Below are 16,077 nucleotides of genomic sequence, written 5' to 3'. Positions count from 1 at the left end.
TTTTTTGTATTTTTAGTAGATGGGGTTTCACCATGTTGGCCAGACTGGTCTCAAACCCCCGACCTCAAATGATCCACCGCCTTGGCCTCCCAAAGTGCTGGGATTACAGGTGTGAGCCACCAATAAGGTGGACGTTTCTAAAGTGCTGACAGGGGACTGTGTTCTGAAACTGTGCTCTGGTCAAGTCACTTTGGACAACACTCATTTAAACAGTGACTCAGGTCTCTTGGCTGCAAGACTTATCAGACCCTCTACTCTTCTAAGAGTACCGTGGCCTTCTGAGTGTGTAATGGAATAGTGTTTTCCAAATGGCTTGGTCTCCCTTTTAAAAAAAAAAAAGATGCAGAATGTCGGGCTGTGAGAGAGCCGATGGTGAGGGCTAGGGCAGCTCCACCTGGGGACAGAGCGGAAGGGCGCTGAGGAGCTCAGCTTTCCAGCAGCCTTGGGGCTTCACTGGCCCACCCAGCCGTCCAACCTGGACACATGCCCCTTCTGGGCAGCCCTGACACCCCAGAGCAGGGCCAGGCTCCTAGCCAGAACCAATAACCAGCACAGAGGGTGCCTGGCACCCCCACCAAGGCCAAGCCTACCTGGTCGCAGGTAAAGAGTCACTTTTTGTGGGGACAGCTGCGTCTGGCCCCCATTGTGGTCTTCCTGGGTTTCGGCGAGGCTCCTGGGGTCCATGATGTCGTCCGCGGGACAGCCCCTCATGAGCAGCTGTGGCCGGGTGTCACAGCGAATGGAGTCAGGATCCCCTGGCCCTGTGAAGTTCTGGGGAGGGGGAGTCAGGGGTCAGGAGGGGGCCACACTGCAGGACCTGCAGGAGGCTGACTGGCCATCAGGGACTGAAGACCCGCCCTGTCCCCTCCTCCTCTGTACCTGGAATTTGGGACAGAAGTCCCTGTGGACAGAGACAGGGAGCTCCTCTGGCCTCCCAGACAGCCCCTCGCTGAAGGCTCCCGGCCGCAGCAGAGCCCTGGGGGGCGGGGTATCCCCTCGTCCTCTGCCTCTAGCAGCAGAAAGGACTCAGGACCCGCTCTCCAGCCCAAGGCTGACCCGAGAGGAGAGGCCTCCGCGTCCTCCAGCAGCTGGCCCAGGGGCTTCAAGCCCTTCATCAGCAGAACCTTTGTCCAAGGGAGTTGTTCTGTCCCGAAGGAATGTGGCAGTCCCTAGGCCCCCAAGGAACCCAGAACATGGGCAGGGTTCTGGGCCAAGCCCCTCAAAGTTTAGAAGAACGGAAGCTGGAGGGGAGCCTGGGAGGCCTGGGCCCCGGGTGCTTTCCTCTCAGCCACCTTGTCCCTGCAAAGCCCCTGGATTCTGAGGAGGGCTGTGTTTGGTGGGTCCCGTCACTGGCCCCGAGCCTGCTGCCTCTATGGGAAAGCGTGCTGGCGATGCAGGGCCGGAAGCGCACGTGTTTCTCTACTTGCTTTCACAGAGGGAAGCTCAGGAGGATAAGCCCGCCCCCACCCTAGGGCTGGTGAGTCCCGCGGGCAGGGGGGCAGGTGGGAGGGGAGGGCGACAGTCCCCAGGCTGCCTCTTTGTATGGCTCTGACTTTTGAAACCACAGAAGTTTTAAAGTCCTCCAGAAATTAAACTACATCAGCAAGCATCCCGGCTAGAAGGAAAAGAAAGCCTAAATGTGACCCACACAGAAACAAACAAATCTCACTGGGGGGTATTTATTTCAGATGAGCTGACAACCTCCAGAAAGGGGAGGGAGAAAAACCCAACCTGAGCCAGGTGGTTTCACCTGGGGCCTGGCCACCCTGCTCAGTCCGAGGACAGACAGGAGCCACCCAGCTTCTTATCCGCGGGCTGCTCGCCGCAGTGGCGTGGGCTGGAGGCCCCGAAGCCACTCCCCGTGGGCCGCAAACTTGAGAAACGAGGAAGCCGCTGACGGTAAGAAATGAGACACCACTTCTCCTGCTGCCCTTCCCTTCTCCTCCTCCCGCTCCTCTTCCCTAGTTCATAAGACAGGAGAGATGGGAGAAAGCAAAAAGTTGGAAAGAAACAGGAGTAAGATAAATAGCCAGAGGACCTTGGCACCACCTCCTGGCCCTGGTGGTTAAAATAATAACAATAATATTAACCCCTGACCAAAACTACTTGTGCTAGCTGTAAATTCCAGACATGGCATGAAAAAGCATTGTAAAACTTTCTGTTCTGTCAGCTGATGCGTGTAGCCCCCAGTCACGTTCCCCACGCTTGCTTGATTTATCACAACCCTTTCACGTGGACCCCTTAGAGCTGTAAACCCTTAAAAGGGCCAGGAATTTCTTTTCTGGGGAACTTGGCTCTTAAGACGCAAGTCTGCCGATGCGCCCGGCCAAATAAAGCCCTTTCTTCTTTAACTGGGTGTCTGAGGAATTCCGTCTGTGGCTTGTCCTGCTACAACAGTGCTGGAACCCGGACTCGCAGGGAAAAGAACCAGAGCCCTCAGAAAAGCATCCGATTCCAGGCTAGGGCAAGGGACATGAAGATGGGCCTGCGGTGTCTGTTGCTCCAGAAAGCAAGAAAGTGCTCAGAAAACTAGGATGGGGACCCATGGACAGGACGCGGAGCCAAACCCAGTGCATTTGGGCATCTCGGGGAAGAAAGGACAGTCACAGATGATGCACTACTGAACAAAATAAAACTGTGGAGAAGGAGAGACCCTTCCTCAGGTTGGGAGCTGTGAGAGTCAGGCAGGGACCAGCACTGCACCCAGCTGCAGCCATTGTAGTGATGGCGGCTTCAGGTGGGGACATCCGCGGACGCTGAGCCTGCCCATGTGATTTGATGGGAGCGGAATGTCACCAGCCCACAGGGGACTGTGCAGCGGGGTGGGGAGGCCGGGCGGATGCCATCTCAGCAGAGCCGTCCACACTGACCTCATCAGGACTGGGACGGGGCAACAGCAGTGCCTCTCACGGGCATTTAGGACACCGTCACTGAGGGGCTCCTGCCAAAGCGCACCTGAGTCCAGGAAGAGGAAACTCCAGACAAGACCCCGGAGTCATGCTACAAAGCTGCTCCCCGAACTCCTCGGAAATGCCCAAGGACAGGAAAGACAAAGAAAGCTGAGGACCGGTCCAGATTCAAGAAGCCCAAGGAGACGGCTGAGTGTAGGGTGAGCCTGGGTTAGGAGATTCGGGGCCTGAGACGGCTGAGTGTAGGGTGAGCCTGGGTTAGGAGGTTCGGGGCCTGAGACGGCTGAGTGTAGGGTGAGCCTGGGTTAGGAGATTCGGGGCCGGAGATGGCTGAGGGTAGGGTGAGCCTGGGTTAGGAGATTTGGGGCCGGAGTAGGGTGAGCCTGGGTTAGGAGGTTCGGGGCCTGAGACGGCTGAGTGTAGGGTGAGCCTGGGTTAGGAGGTTCGGGGCCTGAGACGGCTGAGCACAGAGTGAGCCTGAGTTACAAGATCCACCAGGAAAATATGCTCACGAAGACATCACTGGGACAACCAATAAAATATGTGTACAGTGTGTCGGTTTGATCATAATGAGATACCAATGCTGAATTTCCTGGTTTTGGTACATGTATTTATCAAATATAGATATACATGTATCAAAACACATTCACGCATTTACATCAAAATACATTTCCTCTCGGCCACCTTGTCCCTGCAAAGCCCCTGGATTCTGATGAGGGCTGTTTGGTGGGTCCCGTCGCTGGCCCCGAGCCTGCTGCCTCTACAGGAAAGCGTGCTGGCGATGCCGGCCAGAAGCGCGTGTGTTTCTGCACTTGCTTACACGGTTTTGTAAGTGAAAACCTGGTTCTTAAGAAAGACCTCCCTTGAAGGACTACGAAACAAAGGGCTCCATGTCTACAACCTACTCTGAAATGGCTGAGACAAACTAAAAGTGTGTGTTCCGTGTGTGTTTCCAAATACACCACACATTAGAACCTCAGGGGCCCCTTGAGGGGAGGGCGAGGCCAGGGTCCGGGGACCCCCCAAGAGGAATGGAGTTGTTGGTCCTCTGGGTGCCACTGGCTTCAGGGACAGGAAAGGGCCCCCACCCAGGAGCTGGGCAGGTGGGGAGGGGCCCAGGAGGCACTTACCAGCTTCTGGCACCAGGTGCAGCCGGGCCCCGACTCGATGCACTCCCGGCAGCTGCTGGCCTTGAACTTCGTGCACTCCTGAGAGAGGACTGAGGGACGAGGCCGGCAGGTGAGTGGGTGCTCTGGGCCACCCTGGCCCACACCCAAGGGGGCCTGTGAGTGACCACAGGCCCGCACCCAAGGGGGAGTAGAGCAGGAGGGTCAGAGGAGGCCCAGAAAGACAGGGAGGCAACCTCCAGGAGACCCCGCATTAGCCACCACCCCCAGGTGCAGAGGGGGGCCCTGGGGAAACAGCACAGCCACAGCTTCCTGGCACTTGGGGAGACGAGGCCTGAGTCCCTGACCTGCCCCCAGGGGCATGATCCTTCCCCAGCCTCCCGGGAACTTCTATCTGTGGGAACATGAGGGCAGGCCCTGCTCTCCCTGACCGGAATGTCACGTGTGGAGTCCTCTCTGTGGAACACAGAACTCACCGCACCCGAGGGAGAGCAGCCCCACCAGGGCGAGCAGAGAGGGGCGCAGGCCCAGCATGTCCTGTGGAGGGAAGGGGTCTTGGTGACGGTCTCAGGCCCAGCCCCTGGGGCTGACCACCCACAAAGCCCACCTCCAGCTGGCCTGGGACAAGGAGCTGGGGCCCTGTCCCTCCTGCAGGGGGTGGGTTAGAGTCAGGCCAGCACAGCTGCGCTGGGCCCAGCTTCCAATAGCCAGGGAGGGAGGGAGGGAGGTCGGGCCCAGCAGTGCGGGCAGCACACCTGCTCAGCAGCCAGGCACCCAGGACAGCTGCAGCGGGTCCCTGCAGAGACACACAACACAGGCACACACACATGCAGACAATATACACACCACACACTACACACCACACATGCACGTGTACATGCATACAGATGCATGCCTGACCACATGTACACACCACATGCACGCACACACCACACATACACATGTATGTATCACGCCACACATATGTACACAGATGTATACACCCCTTACCCACACCGTACTCCCCACAAGACACTACACACCACACACAAATATACATGCACACGTACACACACGCACACACCACACAGGCACACACACCACACACACATACCATACACACGTGCAAATGTGCACGCACACGCACACCACAACCCCACACATCCGGTGTGTGCACTCTGCCCCTGTGCACCCCAAGTCCTCCGTGAGCAGAGCCTGTGCTTGGAGCACAGCCGGGCTTGGCCCTGTCTCTCTGTGGCAGAAACAGGGCCAGGAAGAGAAAGCTGGCTTGATGTCCGCGAGTGCCAGGCTGTGTGCAAGGCCTGCCCAGGAGCCCTGCGGTCCCTGCCAGGTGGGAAAAAAAGTCACCTGACTTGCCCAAGCCACCAGCTGCCGGGCTCCTGCCCTTTTGTTTCCAGATACACACCCACCCCGTCCTTAACCCAGTCATCCACAGCCAGGGCAGCTCTGTGGTCACTCACAGGCCCTCGGCCCCAGGGGCGAAATGACAGAACCAGGCCTCAGCCTGGTGCTGGAGGCTGGCAGCACCTCCTAGCAGGTGGCAGGGCCGTCCCACCCCTGGGCTCCCTTCCCTCCATCCTGGAGGTGCCCAAAGCAGCCCTAGGTCGGCTCCTTGGGGGGTCTTAGGGCTTCCTAGGTGGGGTGGGCCTCTGGGTCTGACCTCCAGGACCTGAGAACGTTGGGTCCTGGCTGGGACCCTTTTATCTGGCGCCAAGAGGTGGAGAAGTTCTGAGAAGGGGTACCCAGGAGCCTTCCTGCCATAGTGGGCAGGAAGATGCTTCTGTTACCCTAGGGCTGTTATCAGAAGCAAAGATGAACACACCTCCCCCAGCAAATGCCAGTTCCTCTCACGGCCTCCCAGGCTCCTGGGGCGTTTCTGTCCCACCCACTGCCCTCGGCTGGTGCTGGCAGGGTCATCCAAGGTTCAGTGGACAGACCCAAGCCAGCAGAACCCCACCCGGGCCCATCTGAGCATCCCACAGCTTAGAGGCCCCAACCAGCCCCAAGGTCCTGTCGTTTTGGAGGTGACCTAGTTTCCTGGTTCCCAGCAAAATTACAATCAGAATTCCAAAATGTCAAAAGGGAACCCTTGATCCTTCCCATTCTGGGGTCAAAAACAGAACATGCACCTGCTGTAACTTCCTGGAGGAGGTGGTTTGGGTTCACACGGGGCCCACTCTGTGTCTGATCGTTGGGGTTGTGGTTCAGGCCAAGGCCAGTTCTAGCTCTCCATCTGCGCCCCCCCAAAGTCCCGCACCTGGACAGACCTCGGTGCCACAAGTGCCCACCAGTCCCTCAGTTGACCGGAGGTCCTGTGCATGCTGGAGCCACCCCAGGGTGCAGGGTCCAGTCGGCCTCAGGACACCCCCAGGTTGCAGCTGTGCCAAGTGGAGAGGGGGTGCAGCCCTCCCCCGGCAGCCCCAGCCAGGCTGGTAAGGACCCGCACCCCAGCTCCACGCTCTCCCTGGGGCCGCAGACTTGACGTCTCCGCCCCTAACACAGTCACGACCAGCGGCATGCAGACACTTCGTACCCTCAAATGGGGAAACTGAGGCCCCCAGCAGCAGCAAGATATGGACCTGGAGCCTAGTTACACTGGGGACCCCTGTGCCCCTAGGGAGAGGGGGTACACATTGATTCCAGCAGGATTGGCTCAGAGACCACAGTGCCTCGACCATGACCACAGCAAGGGGGCGGGCGGGGAGCCACCCTCTCCCCACTGTTGCTCCTCCATGAACAGCCCTGGGGGGCTCAGAGCTGGGGGCATAAGAGAAGCCAGGCCCTGCCCCACCCCCCGATGCCAGTGGCTGAGCCCAGATAAACAGCTGGGGACGAAGGTCGGCTCCGGGAGGTAAGGCAGTACACTGAGCCTGGCAGCCGGCCTCCCTTCTGTGGGAGAACAGGGCAGGGCAGCCCCTCCACCCAGTAGCCAGGATGGCCCACGGAGGTCCAGGGCCTCACCTGAGGCCTAAGAACCAAGACCGCATCTGGCCTCTCTGCGTCCGTTTCCTCCGTGTGCCTGGAGGTGGTCGAAGGGCCTGTGCCAGCTCCCTGGGGGACGGGAATGGGTAAGGCACAGATGTAGGACAGCATTCAGGCAAACAGGCAGGTACCTGGCCACTGTCACCTCTGGTGCCCTGAAGCTAAGCCGGCAGAGCTGCAGGGCAAGCAGGCAGGAAGAGCACAGACACCCCGTCCTGCACCCCCCCACCCAGCAGGCCCCAGAGCTCCAGCCTGGAGCCTGATCACCCTGCCGCCCTCCCTGCTGTCCCACACTGGGGGCGGGCGCCCTCCTCGTCCTCCAGCTCCTGGACTTCCCACGTCTAAGGGCAGGCGGGTCCCCTTACCAAGTCCTAAGGTGCAAAACCCAAAGCTGAGGCTGCTCAGGAATCCACAGCCCCACGGGCCTCTCAAAACCTTGCATCAGAGTCGCCCTTGACCTCAACCCTGCCCGAGAGGGAAGTGCTGGTGAAACCCCAGCCCAGCTGCAGGAAGTGGTATCTGTCACCAAGTCCCCTGCACAGGGGAAGCGGGGGGCTGAGGGGCAGGACCTGGGGGATGGGGTCATCTTTCCCCGGAGAACCCCTCGGGGGCCGGGCGCCCTTCCCTCCCGGGCACCAGATGAACCCTACTTCACGGCGAGCAAAGCTCTGAACATTCAGGCTCTGAGACACGAAAGCGGCGTCAGAAGAGACCTGCAGCAGATTCGGGCCAAATCACACGCACTCTTTCACAGAAGTCAAAGACAGGAGAACAGGAGCAAACACGGGAAACGAACAGGCCAGCGTGGTGGCTGATGCCTGCAATCCCAGTGTTTTGGGAGGCCAAGGCAGGAGGATCACTTGAGGCCAGGAGTTTGAGAGCAGCCTGGGCAACATAGTGAGACCCCTATCTCTACGAAAAATAAAAATAGAAAATAAGCTAGCCATACATGGTGGTATGCATCTCTAGTCCTAGCTACTCGGGAGGCTGAGGCAGGAGGATCACTGGAGCCCAGGAGGGGGAGGCTGCAGTGAGCTTAATGGCACTACTGAACTCCAGCTTGGGTGACAGAAGGAGGCTCTGTCTCAAAAAAAAGAAAAGAAAAGAAAAGAAACTTTAAAGTGAGACAGCAGAGAGAGGGCAGAGCCTATGCTGGGAGAGGAATCAGCAGGGTCAGGCTTCCTTTTTGCAACCCCGTAAAACCCTAAGATGAGACTGCCTGAGAAGCCAGAGGCCCCACAGACCCATTAGAACTTTGCATCAGAGCTTGCTCCTGCCTGTGCTGGGGTCAGGGAATAAAACCCACCTTATGCTTCTTAGAGGAGACACGCTCGCATCAAAGTGACTCGGAGGTGCACGGGAAGCGATGGACGATGCCGGTGGGGGACGAGGTTGGAAGGAAGAGGAGGTGGGAGGGAACTGAAGGCTCAAGGGATGATTATAAACTAGGCATCCACCTTTTAAGCCAAAAGCCAGAGCATCAAGATGGACTCATTTCTGCTTCGTAGGAACATGATAAAGAACTGGAGAGAAGTGCCATTCAGGTGCGGGCTGGAACGCTGTTCTTGGATCACAGAGGCTCCAGGAAATCCAGGGACAAAGACAGGTCAAATCAGATCGGAACAAGTCGGAGCGGAGAGGATGCAGGAACCCCCAGCCCATGTCTCCTCTGACCCTCCAACACTGCAAACGTGTATTTCCCCAAGGGTCAGGGAGATGCGTTCCTACCGTTCGTTTTACTATCTGTGAAGTTTGATAGCACTGTTTTTTTTTTTTTTTTGAGACGGAATCTCGCTCTGTTGCCCAGGCTGGAGTGCAGTGGTGCGATCTCAGCTCATTGCAACCTCCGCCTCCCAGGTTCAAGGAATTCTTCTGCCTCAGCCTCCTGAGTAGCTGGGACTATAGGTGCGCACCACTAGGCCCGGCTAATTTCTGTATCTTTAGTAGAGATGGAGTTTCACCATATCGGCCAGGCTGGTCTTGAACTCCTGACGTCGTGATCCACCCGCCTCGGCCTCCCAAAGTGCCGGGATTACAGGCATGAGCCACTGTGCCCGGCCTGATAGCACAACTTTTAAAGGCCACAATTTCTGGCCAAATGAAATAAAACAAGACACCCCGTCCCGCACACACACACATATTAATAAATAATGCTAAAGTACTCCGCTAAATACCTCAAGTCAAAGGGAAATCCAATGATATTTACAGCATTTTAGACCAGGGGACACCACTCTTCAGTCTAACACGAAGGAGACTGTCTGTTCCCGGGTGGCAACATGAGGCTGAGGCCCTGGATGCTCTTGTTGTGGACGTAAAAGAATGGCCACAAATGTGTAGGACTTCGGTTTTAGGGAATAAAACAATAAAGGAAATAGAAGAATAGGTGTCTAAGAGTAAGGAAACCTCAGCATGAAAGCTAAGGGGAGGCCGGGCGTGGTGGCTCACGCCTGTAATCCCAGCACTTTGGGAGGCTGAGGCAGGTGGATCACCTGAGGTCAGGAGTTTGAGACCAGCCTGGGCAACATAGTGAAACCCCGTCTCTACTAAAAATACAAAAATTAGCTGGGCCTGATGGCGGGCACCTGTAATCCCAGCTACTCGGGAGGCTGAGGCAGGAGAATCACTTGAGCCCGGGAGGCGGAGGGTGCAGTGAGCTGAGATCACACCTCTGTGCTCCAGCCTGGGCAGCAAGAGTGAAACTCTGTCTCAAAAGAAAAAAAAAAGGCCGGGCACGGTGGCTCAAGCCTGTAATCCCAGCACTTTGGGAGGCCGAGACGGGCGGATCACGAGGTCAGGAGATCGAGACCATCCTGGTTAATACGGTGAAACCCCGTCTCTACTAAAAAGTACAAAAAAACTAGCCGGGCAAGGTGGCGGGCGCCTGTGGTCCCAGCTACTTGGGAGGCTGAGGCAGGAGAATGGCGTGAACCCGGGAGGCGGAGCTTGTAGTGAGCTGAGATCTGGCCACTGCACTCCAGCCTGGGCGACAGAGCGAAACTCCGTCTCAAAAAAAAAAAAAAAAAAAGAAAAAAAAAGAAAAGCTAAGGGGGAAAATAACAAGAAGACAGGCTCTAAAAATGACACATGTTGTACATAACAAATTGCATAGAGAAAATACCTAATATCTCTCTAGTGCAAAAGGTAACTGGTAATCTTCCCCTCTAAAGATATCTTAGAAATTAATAACAAAAAGGTAAATACTCCATTCAAGGATGTTTCAAGGCTGTGGCACCCTGAACAGGTAATTCACAAAAGAAGAAAGAAAACTGAAGAAAGAAAACTGCCTAAGAAACATACGAGTCACGCTAGGAAAGAATCAGGGATTTCAGCCAAAATATCTTGATTCCCTGTGTAGCCATCAACCTGGAAGACGCTTTGGCAGTTTTGATGCCCGCACTGTGGAGTCCCACACAGCAACAAAAACATGCGAACGGCTACTCAGGGCCGCTTGGCTTTGTGGTAAAAGTGAATTTGTGGGAAAGAGGAAGAGAGACAGTACCAAAATATTCTGTGTTTCTCTAGGTGGTGGCACTATGAGTATTTTCAATTTTCATTATTCCTGTTTGTATTTTCCACCCTTCCTGTGATAAATGAAAAAAGGACATTTTAAAAACTGAATTTCAGCCGGTCGCGGTGGCTCAAGCCTGTAATCCCAGCACTTTGGGAGGCCAAGATGGGCGGATCACGAGGTCAGGAGATCGAGACCATCCTGGCTAACACGGTGAAACCCCGTCTCTACTAAAAAATACAAAAAACTAGCCGGGCGAGGTGGCGGGCGCCTGTAGTCCCAGCTACTCGGGAGGCTGAGGCAGGAGAATGGCGTGAACCGAGGCGGAGCTTGCAGTGAGCTGAGATCTGGCCACTGCACTCCAGCCCGGGCGACAGAGCAAGACTGTCTCAAAAAAAAAAAAAAAAAAAAAACTGAATTTCATGGTGGCCGATGCATTGTGCTGAAATTGCTCCTCCAGATTCCAAAGCCACTGGCTTTCTTGTTCCCACCGTGACGTTGCTGAGGACACTGCTTCACGGCGGTGGGACCTCCCTGCTGGCATGGGCTTGTCGCCACTGTCACTCACCCATTCACCCATCCATGGGATGGGCTTGCCAGCCTCTCCTCTGGGCAGGGCACATGGGCTCCGAGCTGCGCTCCAGAACTCCTGGACTCTGCCCTCTGCTGAGACTCTCAGCACCTCTTTCTCCCCAACCCCTACCCCGAGTTTCCATCACTCACAGAAACCTCCACCACTCCTAACACCAACATGTGTTCCCAGCAAGGCTGTTTACCAATCAGCGGGGCAAGAAGCTGTTCCCCTGCGGCTAGCTCTTCTGCACTCTTGGTCCCTGGATGGCCAGAGAGAACACGAAGCCCCGGGTGGGCAGGGGGTGGGCAGGAGCCTCTGCTCAGGATAGCACCAGGGCCCTCTGTGCTCACTCAGGGCCTGGGTTCCACACACATGGGCTCAGAGTCGAGGAGTGCAACCACCTAATCAATGCCCCATGTTAGTGCCAGTTTGTGCCAAGTAGGATATGAGGGATCATTGCTGGCACCAGGTCCGCCTTGGGGTGGGTGTCACCCACATCACCATAATTGCCAGGCGCCCACTGCAGAGCCCCCTGAGTTGGGGCTTCTCAGCGACCTGGTCTGTACCCGCTGGTGAATGCCTGTGTTACTGATCCCTGTGGCTGCTAGCATTCTCCTCCGGGAACAGGAGCCAGCCTCCGGGGACATGGCCTCAGGCAGAACCATGGTTCTCTAATACAGGACAAGAGTGCAGCAAGGGGGGCCACACAGGACCTGTTCCATGGAACCGCCACAGGCGCCATGCTGCTCCATCCACAGAGGCAAATGCCCCACAGCCCTGGTACCTGATGGGGCCTGGCCTGGGCTGGAGTGGACAGAGCTGGGCCTGGCAGGAGCCCTGGGGAAGTGAGTTCAAATTACATGATTGACTATAGAGACAGCTGGAGTGTGCACAATTGGCCAGACCACCCCTCCTGTTTCACAGATGGGGAAACTGAGTCCCAGGGGACCAAATAGCCTGCTCACCCCACGTCCCTTCCAGACAGGGTGCAGACAAGGTCCCTCCCATCTCCTGGGTGGCGGTGGTCCCTTCATGGGCACCTCGCAGTGTGGGGGCCTCTTCCCCAGGGAGTCCCCCGGTGGTGACCGTATTGCCTCAGGCTCACAGTGCACTAGGCAGGTCACACTGATGCTGCCTGAGGGGCAGGGGTTACCACCCGGTGGTTCAGGTGAGAATCCCGAGGCCCAGGGGAGGACTGTCCAGCTGCCTGTGCAGTGTTTGGATCTCATGCCAGCCCCTGCCAGGAGGCCCAGCTTCTCCAGCCCAGCCCATGCCCACCAGGAAATGGCCGGATTTATTCCCCTTGGGCAAAGGCCCTTGGGTGGCTGAGCGTCTCCTCTCCCAGCACTGGAGGCGCCTTCAGTTGCTCGTCTGTTCATTTACTGCTGGGAGTGGAAACTCATATGCTGAGTGGCAATGACGCTGTGGAGCTGACACCAAACCCCACACCCGCCCGGTCACCTGCTTCACCGAGGGCCTCAGCCCTCCGGGGTCAGGCGGCCACAGGGGTCCTGGCCATTTGGGGAATCTGCCCTGTGGCCCTGCTCAGGATGGCACACCCGGTGGGGACTGGCCCTGGGGCCAAGGCTCAGCCACCGCCTGCAGGGGCCCAGCTAGGGACCTCTTCCCGGCAAAGGGACTCCCCCACTCATCCCCGAATACCAAGGGGAACACTGGGTGCCAGGCCAGCAGGGACCCGGGGATTCTGCAGTCAACTGGGTGGGGTGGAAGTTCCTTCCTAAAATGTGGAGTCTGGAGGCCACTCTCAGTGAGGCGCTGGCCCCCGGGATTCTGCAGTGAGCTGGGCGTGGAGTTGCGAAGCCGCTCATGGTGAAGCGCTGCGGTGACGGTGGACGGCCCAGAGCTTCTAGCAGCTCATTTCTGTGAAGCCTCCAGAATCCAGCCTCAGCCCCCAAACCTGTGGGCGTCGCGCCACCGTCACGGGGAAGTTGAGTGACAGTGAGTGTCCCCTGTGTCCCCACAGCTCGCTCCCAGGCTGTGCTCTCAGGCCATCCCCCGCTTCCCCATTGCAGCTGTGCCACCCCTCCTTCTCCCCACCCAGGAACTGACAGAGGAGAGGGGCCCCAGATGGACGGACAGGGACAGCAGGGCAGGATCCCTGCCCCCAGATCCGGGGAAGAGGGGATTGTGTGTGGGTGTGGTGGTGCAAGGGGTGACTGGGCGGAGGATGCGTGGGGAGGGCTGGCCCCAAGAGTGCAGTATTGGGAGAAGGGGACCAGGTGGGCCCGGGACCCAGGGGCATGGCTTCAATCCCCCTCCCACCAGGACCTTGGGAACGGCCTCCAGGAGCCTGTCGTGGGGAGGCCAGGGTCACCAGCTGAAACATCTGGACTAGAATCGCACAGCAGCGCCCGCTCCCCTACAGCAAGACCTCACCCAGGGGTCCCCACAGAGGAGGCAGGGAAGCTTAAGGGTCCCAGAGGAGCGTGGAGCATGTGCCACACCACACCATGCTACACTACACACGTGCATCACACATGTACATACAACAGACACCACACCACATCACACACACACTCGCACACCATACATACACACACACATCACACTATGCTATGCTACACACAAGAACCACACAAGAACACACGTACATGTACGCCATGCCACACTACACACCACACACCACAAACCACACCACACACTGCGAGTTGATCTGGAGATGGAATCACTGTAGCCTGGCGGAGCGGCATGCAGACAGGAGGGCCTAACACAGGCAGGCGCAGCAGGTTCACAGAGGAGGCCCCAGGAACCCTCCTCCTGCCCAGCCCGGAGCGCCAGGACCCCCCAGCCACCCCCTAGGCGCTTGTGGGCCCAGCCTTCTCCTGGCCTTGCCGGCCTCACAGTCCCTTGTCCTCCCATGCCGGCGCCACCCTCAGCCACAATCGCTCCCAGCACCCTGTGTGACTCTGCGGGTAGTGGCAGGCACTTCCCTTTGCTAGGTCTTAAAGGGGACCGTGGAGCAGATGGTCTGGAGACCCCTTCCTGCCAGACACCCCTGGGCCGGGGCCATGAGCAGGGTCACCAGGGTCACTCCAGACCAGGGCAGGAAAGTGCTTCCCTCCAAAAATCACCGTGGACGTGGCGGGGCCTCTGCACACTCACCCTCGGTGCGCTGGAGGCCTCGGCGGTGCTCCTGGCTGGGCGTGGGGGCTTCACTATCAGTCTGCCCTGGATCACGTCTAAAAACCTCAGCTGGAGGCGTGGGTCCTAAAGTCCCGACACTTCCTGTTCCTCTCAGCTCCTCGCTGGAGGAAGTGGTGGGTTGCACCACCGTGGCCCTTCACCCCTGCCCCTCTCTGCTCTACAGCTGCTCTGTCAGAGAACAACCCGTCGAGACAGGTGGGACATGTCATTTCTCACGAGGTCCCCGTAAGAAGGACCTGCCTCCATCAGATTCGCACTTGGGAGAGGGGCCCGGCCTCCAGGAGCGCCAGGCAGAGGAGAGGGCACCCATCAGGAAGAAGAACACAGAGGCCATGGGAGTGAAAAGTCTGATGATGGAAAGCAACAGTAACACATTCTGCTAAAGAGCAGAATGAAAAACCCTGGAGAGCAAATTCCTGAGCCAGAGAACGGAGCAGAGGAACCAGCCAAGGAGGATAAAGAGATGGGAACAGGCGAGAAAACGTGGCTGCGTGCACGCACTGACATCCACCTGCACGCGGGGGTGGGAGGGGAGGGAACAGGGACACTGAGGAGGAGACGCTCAGGTCACAGGAGGAAGGCTGCAGATCTGGGTGGGGACGTGGATTGCGAGGCCACTGAACCCTTCAGGGATGGATCAATGAGGTCCCGTAACTAGGAACATGAGGATGATACCACAGAACACTAAAATACTACAGGCTCAGAGAGAGAGAGAAGGGAGAGAAGGAGGAAGAGGAAGAGGAGGGAAAGAGATTATACCTAGAAAAAACCCCAAATCAGACATCTTCAGAGCAAGGACTCAGACACATTACTACCCTAAGCTCTGTTTTATTTATGTATTTATTTTTTGTTTTCAATTTTTTTTGAGACGGAGTTTTGCTCTTGTCACCCAGGCTGGAGGGCAGCAGCATAATCTCGGCTCACTGCAACCTCCACCTCCCGGGTTCAGGCAATTCTCCTGCCTCAGCTTCCCAAGTAGCTGGGATTACAGGCACGTGTACCATCACACCCAGCTAATTTTTGTATTCTTAGTAGAGACAGGGTTTTACCATGTTGGCCAGTCTGGTCTCAACTCCTGGCCTTAAGTGATCCATCCACCTCTGCTTTCCAAAGTGCTGGGATTACTGGCATGAGCCACGGCGCCTGGCCCCTAAACTCTGTTTTAAAGATGTCTTGCAGAAATAGACATGAAGAAATCCATGAGAAATACAAGAGCAGATGATACAAAGTTGGGCAAAGAAATAAGTAAAAATTATGATATCATAACCCATTGATTTAAAAATAGTGGTAAAAATATTAACACTATGAAACAAAATGCCTAGAGGGCTGGGTTGGGAGGGGCCAGAGAGCACACTGTCATTCCATCCTATCTGGGGAGGAATACAGATGCTCGTCAGTGGGCATTTTGCTAAAAAAAATCCAAGTATATATGATAACAATTCAAGAGTCTCCTTAGGAATAAAAATAAAATGTATATACCTGAAAAAAAATATGACAAATCTTTATTTTGGTCGTGGTGGCTCACACCTGTAATCCTAGCACTTTGGGAGGCCAAGGTGGGAGGATCACTTGAGCCCGGGAGTTTGAGACCAGCCTAGGCAACATTTGGAGACCCAGACCCTCATCTCTACAAAAAAAATGCTCTGAAAATTAGCTAGGCATGGTGGCACCCGATATGGTCCCAGGGAGGCTGAGGTGGGAGAATCTCTTGAACCCAAGAGGTTGAGGGTACAGTGAACCATGATTGCACCACTGCACTCCAGCCTGGGCAACTCAGCAAAAAAAAAAAAAAAAAAAAAAAAAAAAAAAAAA

The 16,077-nt window shown here is 56.5% G+C and overlaps 1 protein-coding gene across 4 annotated transcripts in view; it reads right to left on the bottom strand.

Moving 5' to 3' along the window:
• ITGB2 (integrin, beta 2 (complement component 3 receptor 3 and 4 subunit)) overlaps positions 1–16,077 on the bottom strand; it is a 48,276-nt gene that overhangs the window by 20,500 nt on the left and 11,699 nt on the right. For 2 of the 4 annotated variants that reach the window (XM_012002476.1, XM_012002475.1), the window contains exons 2-4: positions 4,513–4,573; positions 4,040–4,128; positions 591–771 (exon numbers count right to left, since the gene is read on the bottom strand). In XM_012002476.1, coding sequence (XP_011857866.1) covers positions 591–771; positions 4,040–4,128; positions 4,513–4,570 — 328 coding nt within the window. In that variant the 5' untranslated portion in view covers positions 4,571–4,573. Of the gene's footprint in view, positions 1–590; positions 772–4,039; positions 4,172–4,512; positions 4,574–14,223; positions 14,532–16,077 lie in introns of those variants that run through there. The other 2 variants (XM_012002474.1, XM_012002477.1) reach the window with 2 other exon arrangements.

This window comes from Mandrillus leucophaeus, unplaced genomic scaffold (genome assembly GCF_000951045.1).
Source record: "Mandrillus leucophaeus isolate KB7577 unplaced genomic scaffold, Mleu.le_1.0 Scaffold69, whole genome shotgun sequence".
In the NCBI taxonomy this organism is placed as follows: domain Eukaryota; kingdom Metazoa; phylum Chordata; class Mammalia; order Primates; family Cercopithecidae; genus Mandrillus; species Mandrillus leucophaeus.
Note: the sequence above shows the minus strand (reverse complement) of the source record. Positions and strands in the feature narration are given on the sequence as shown.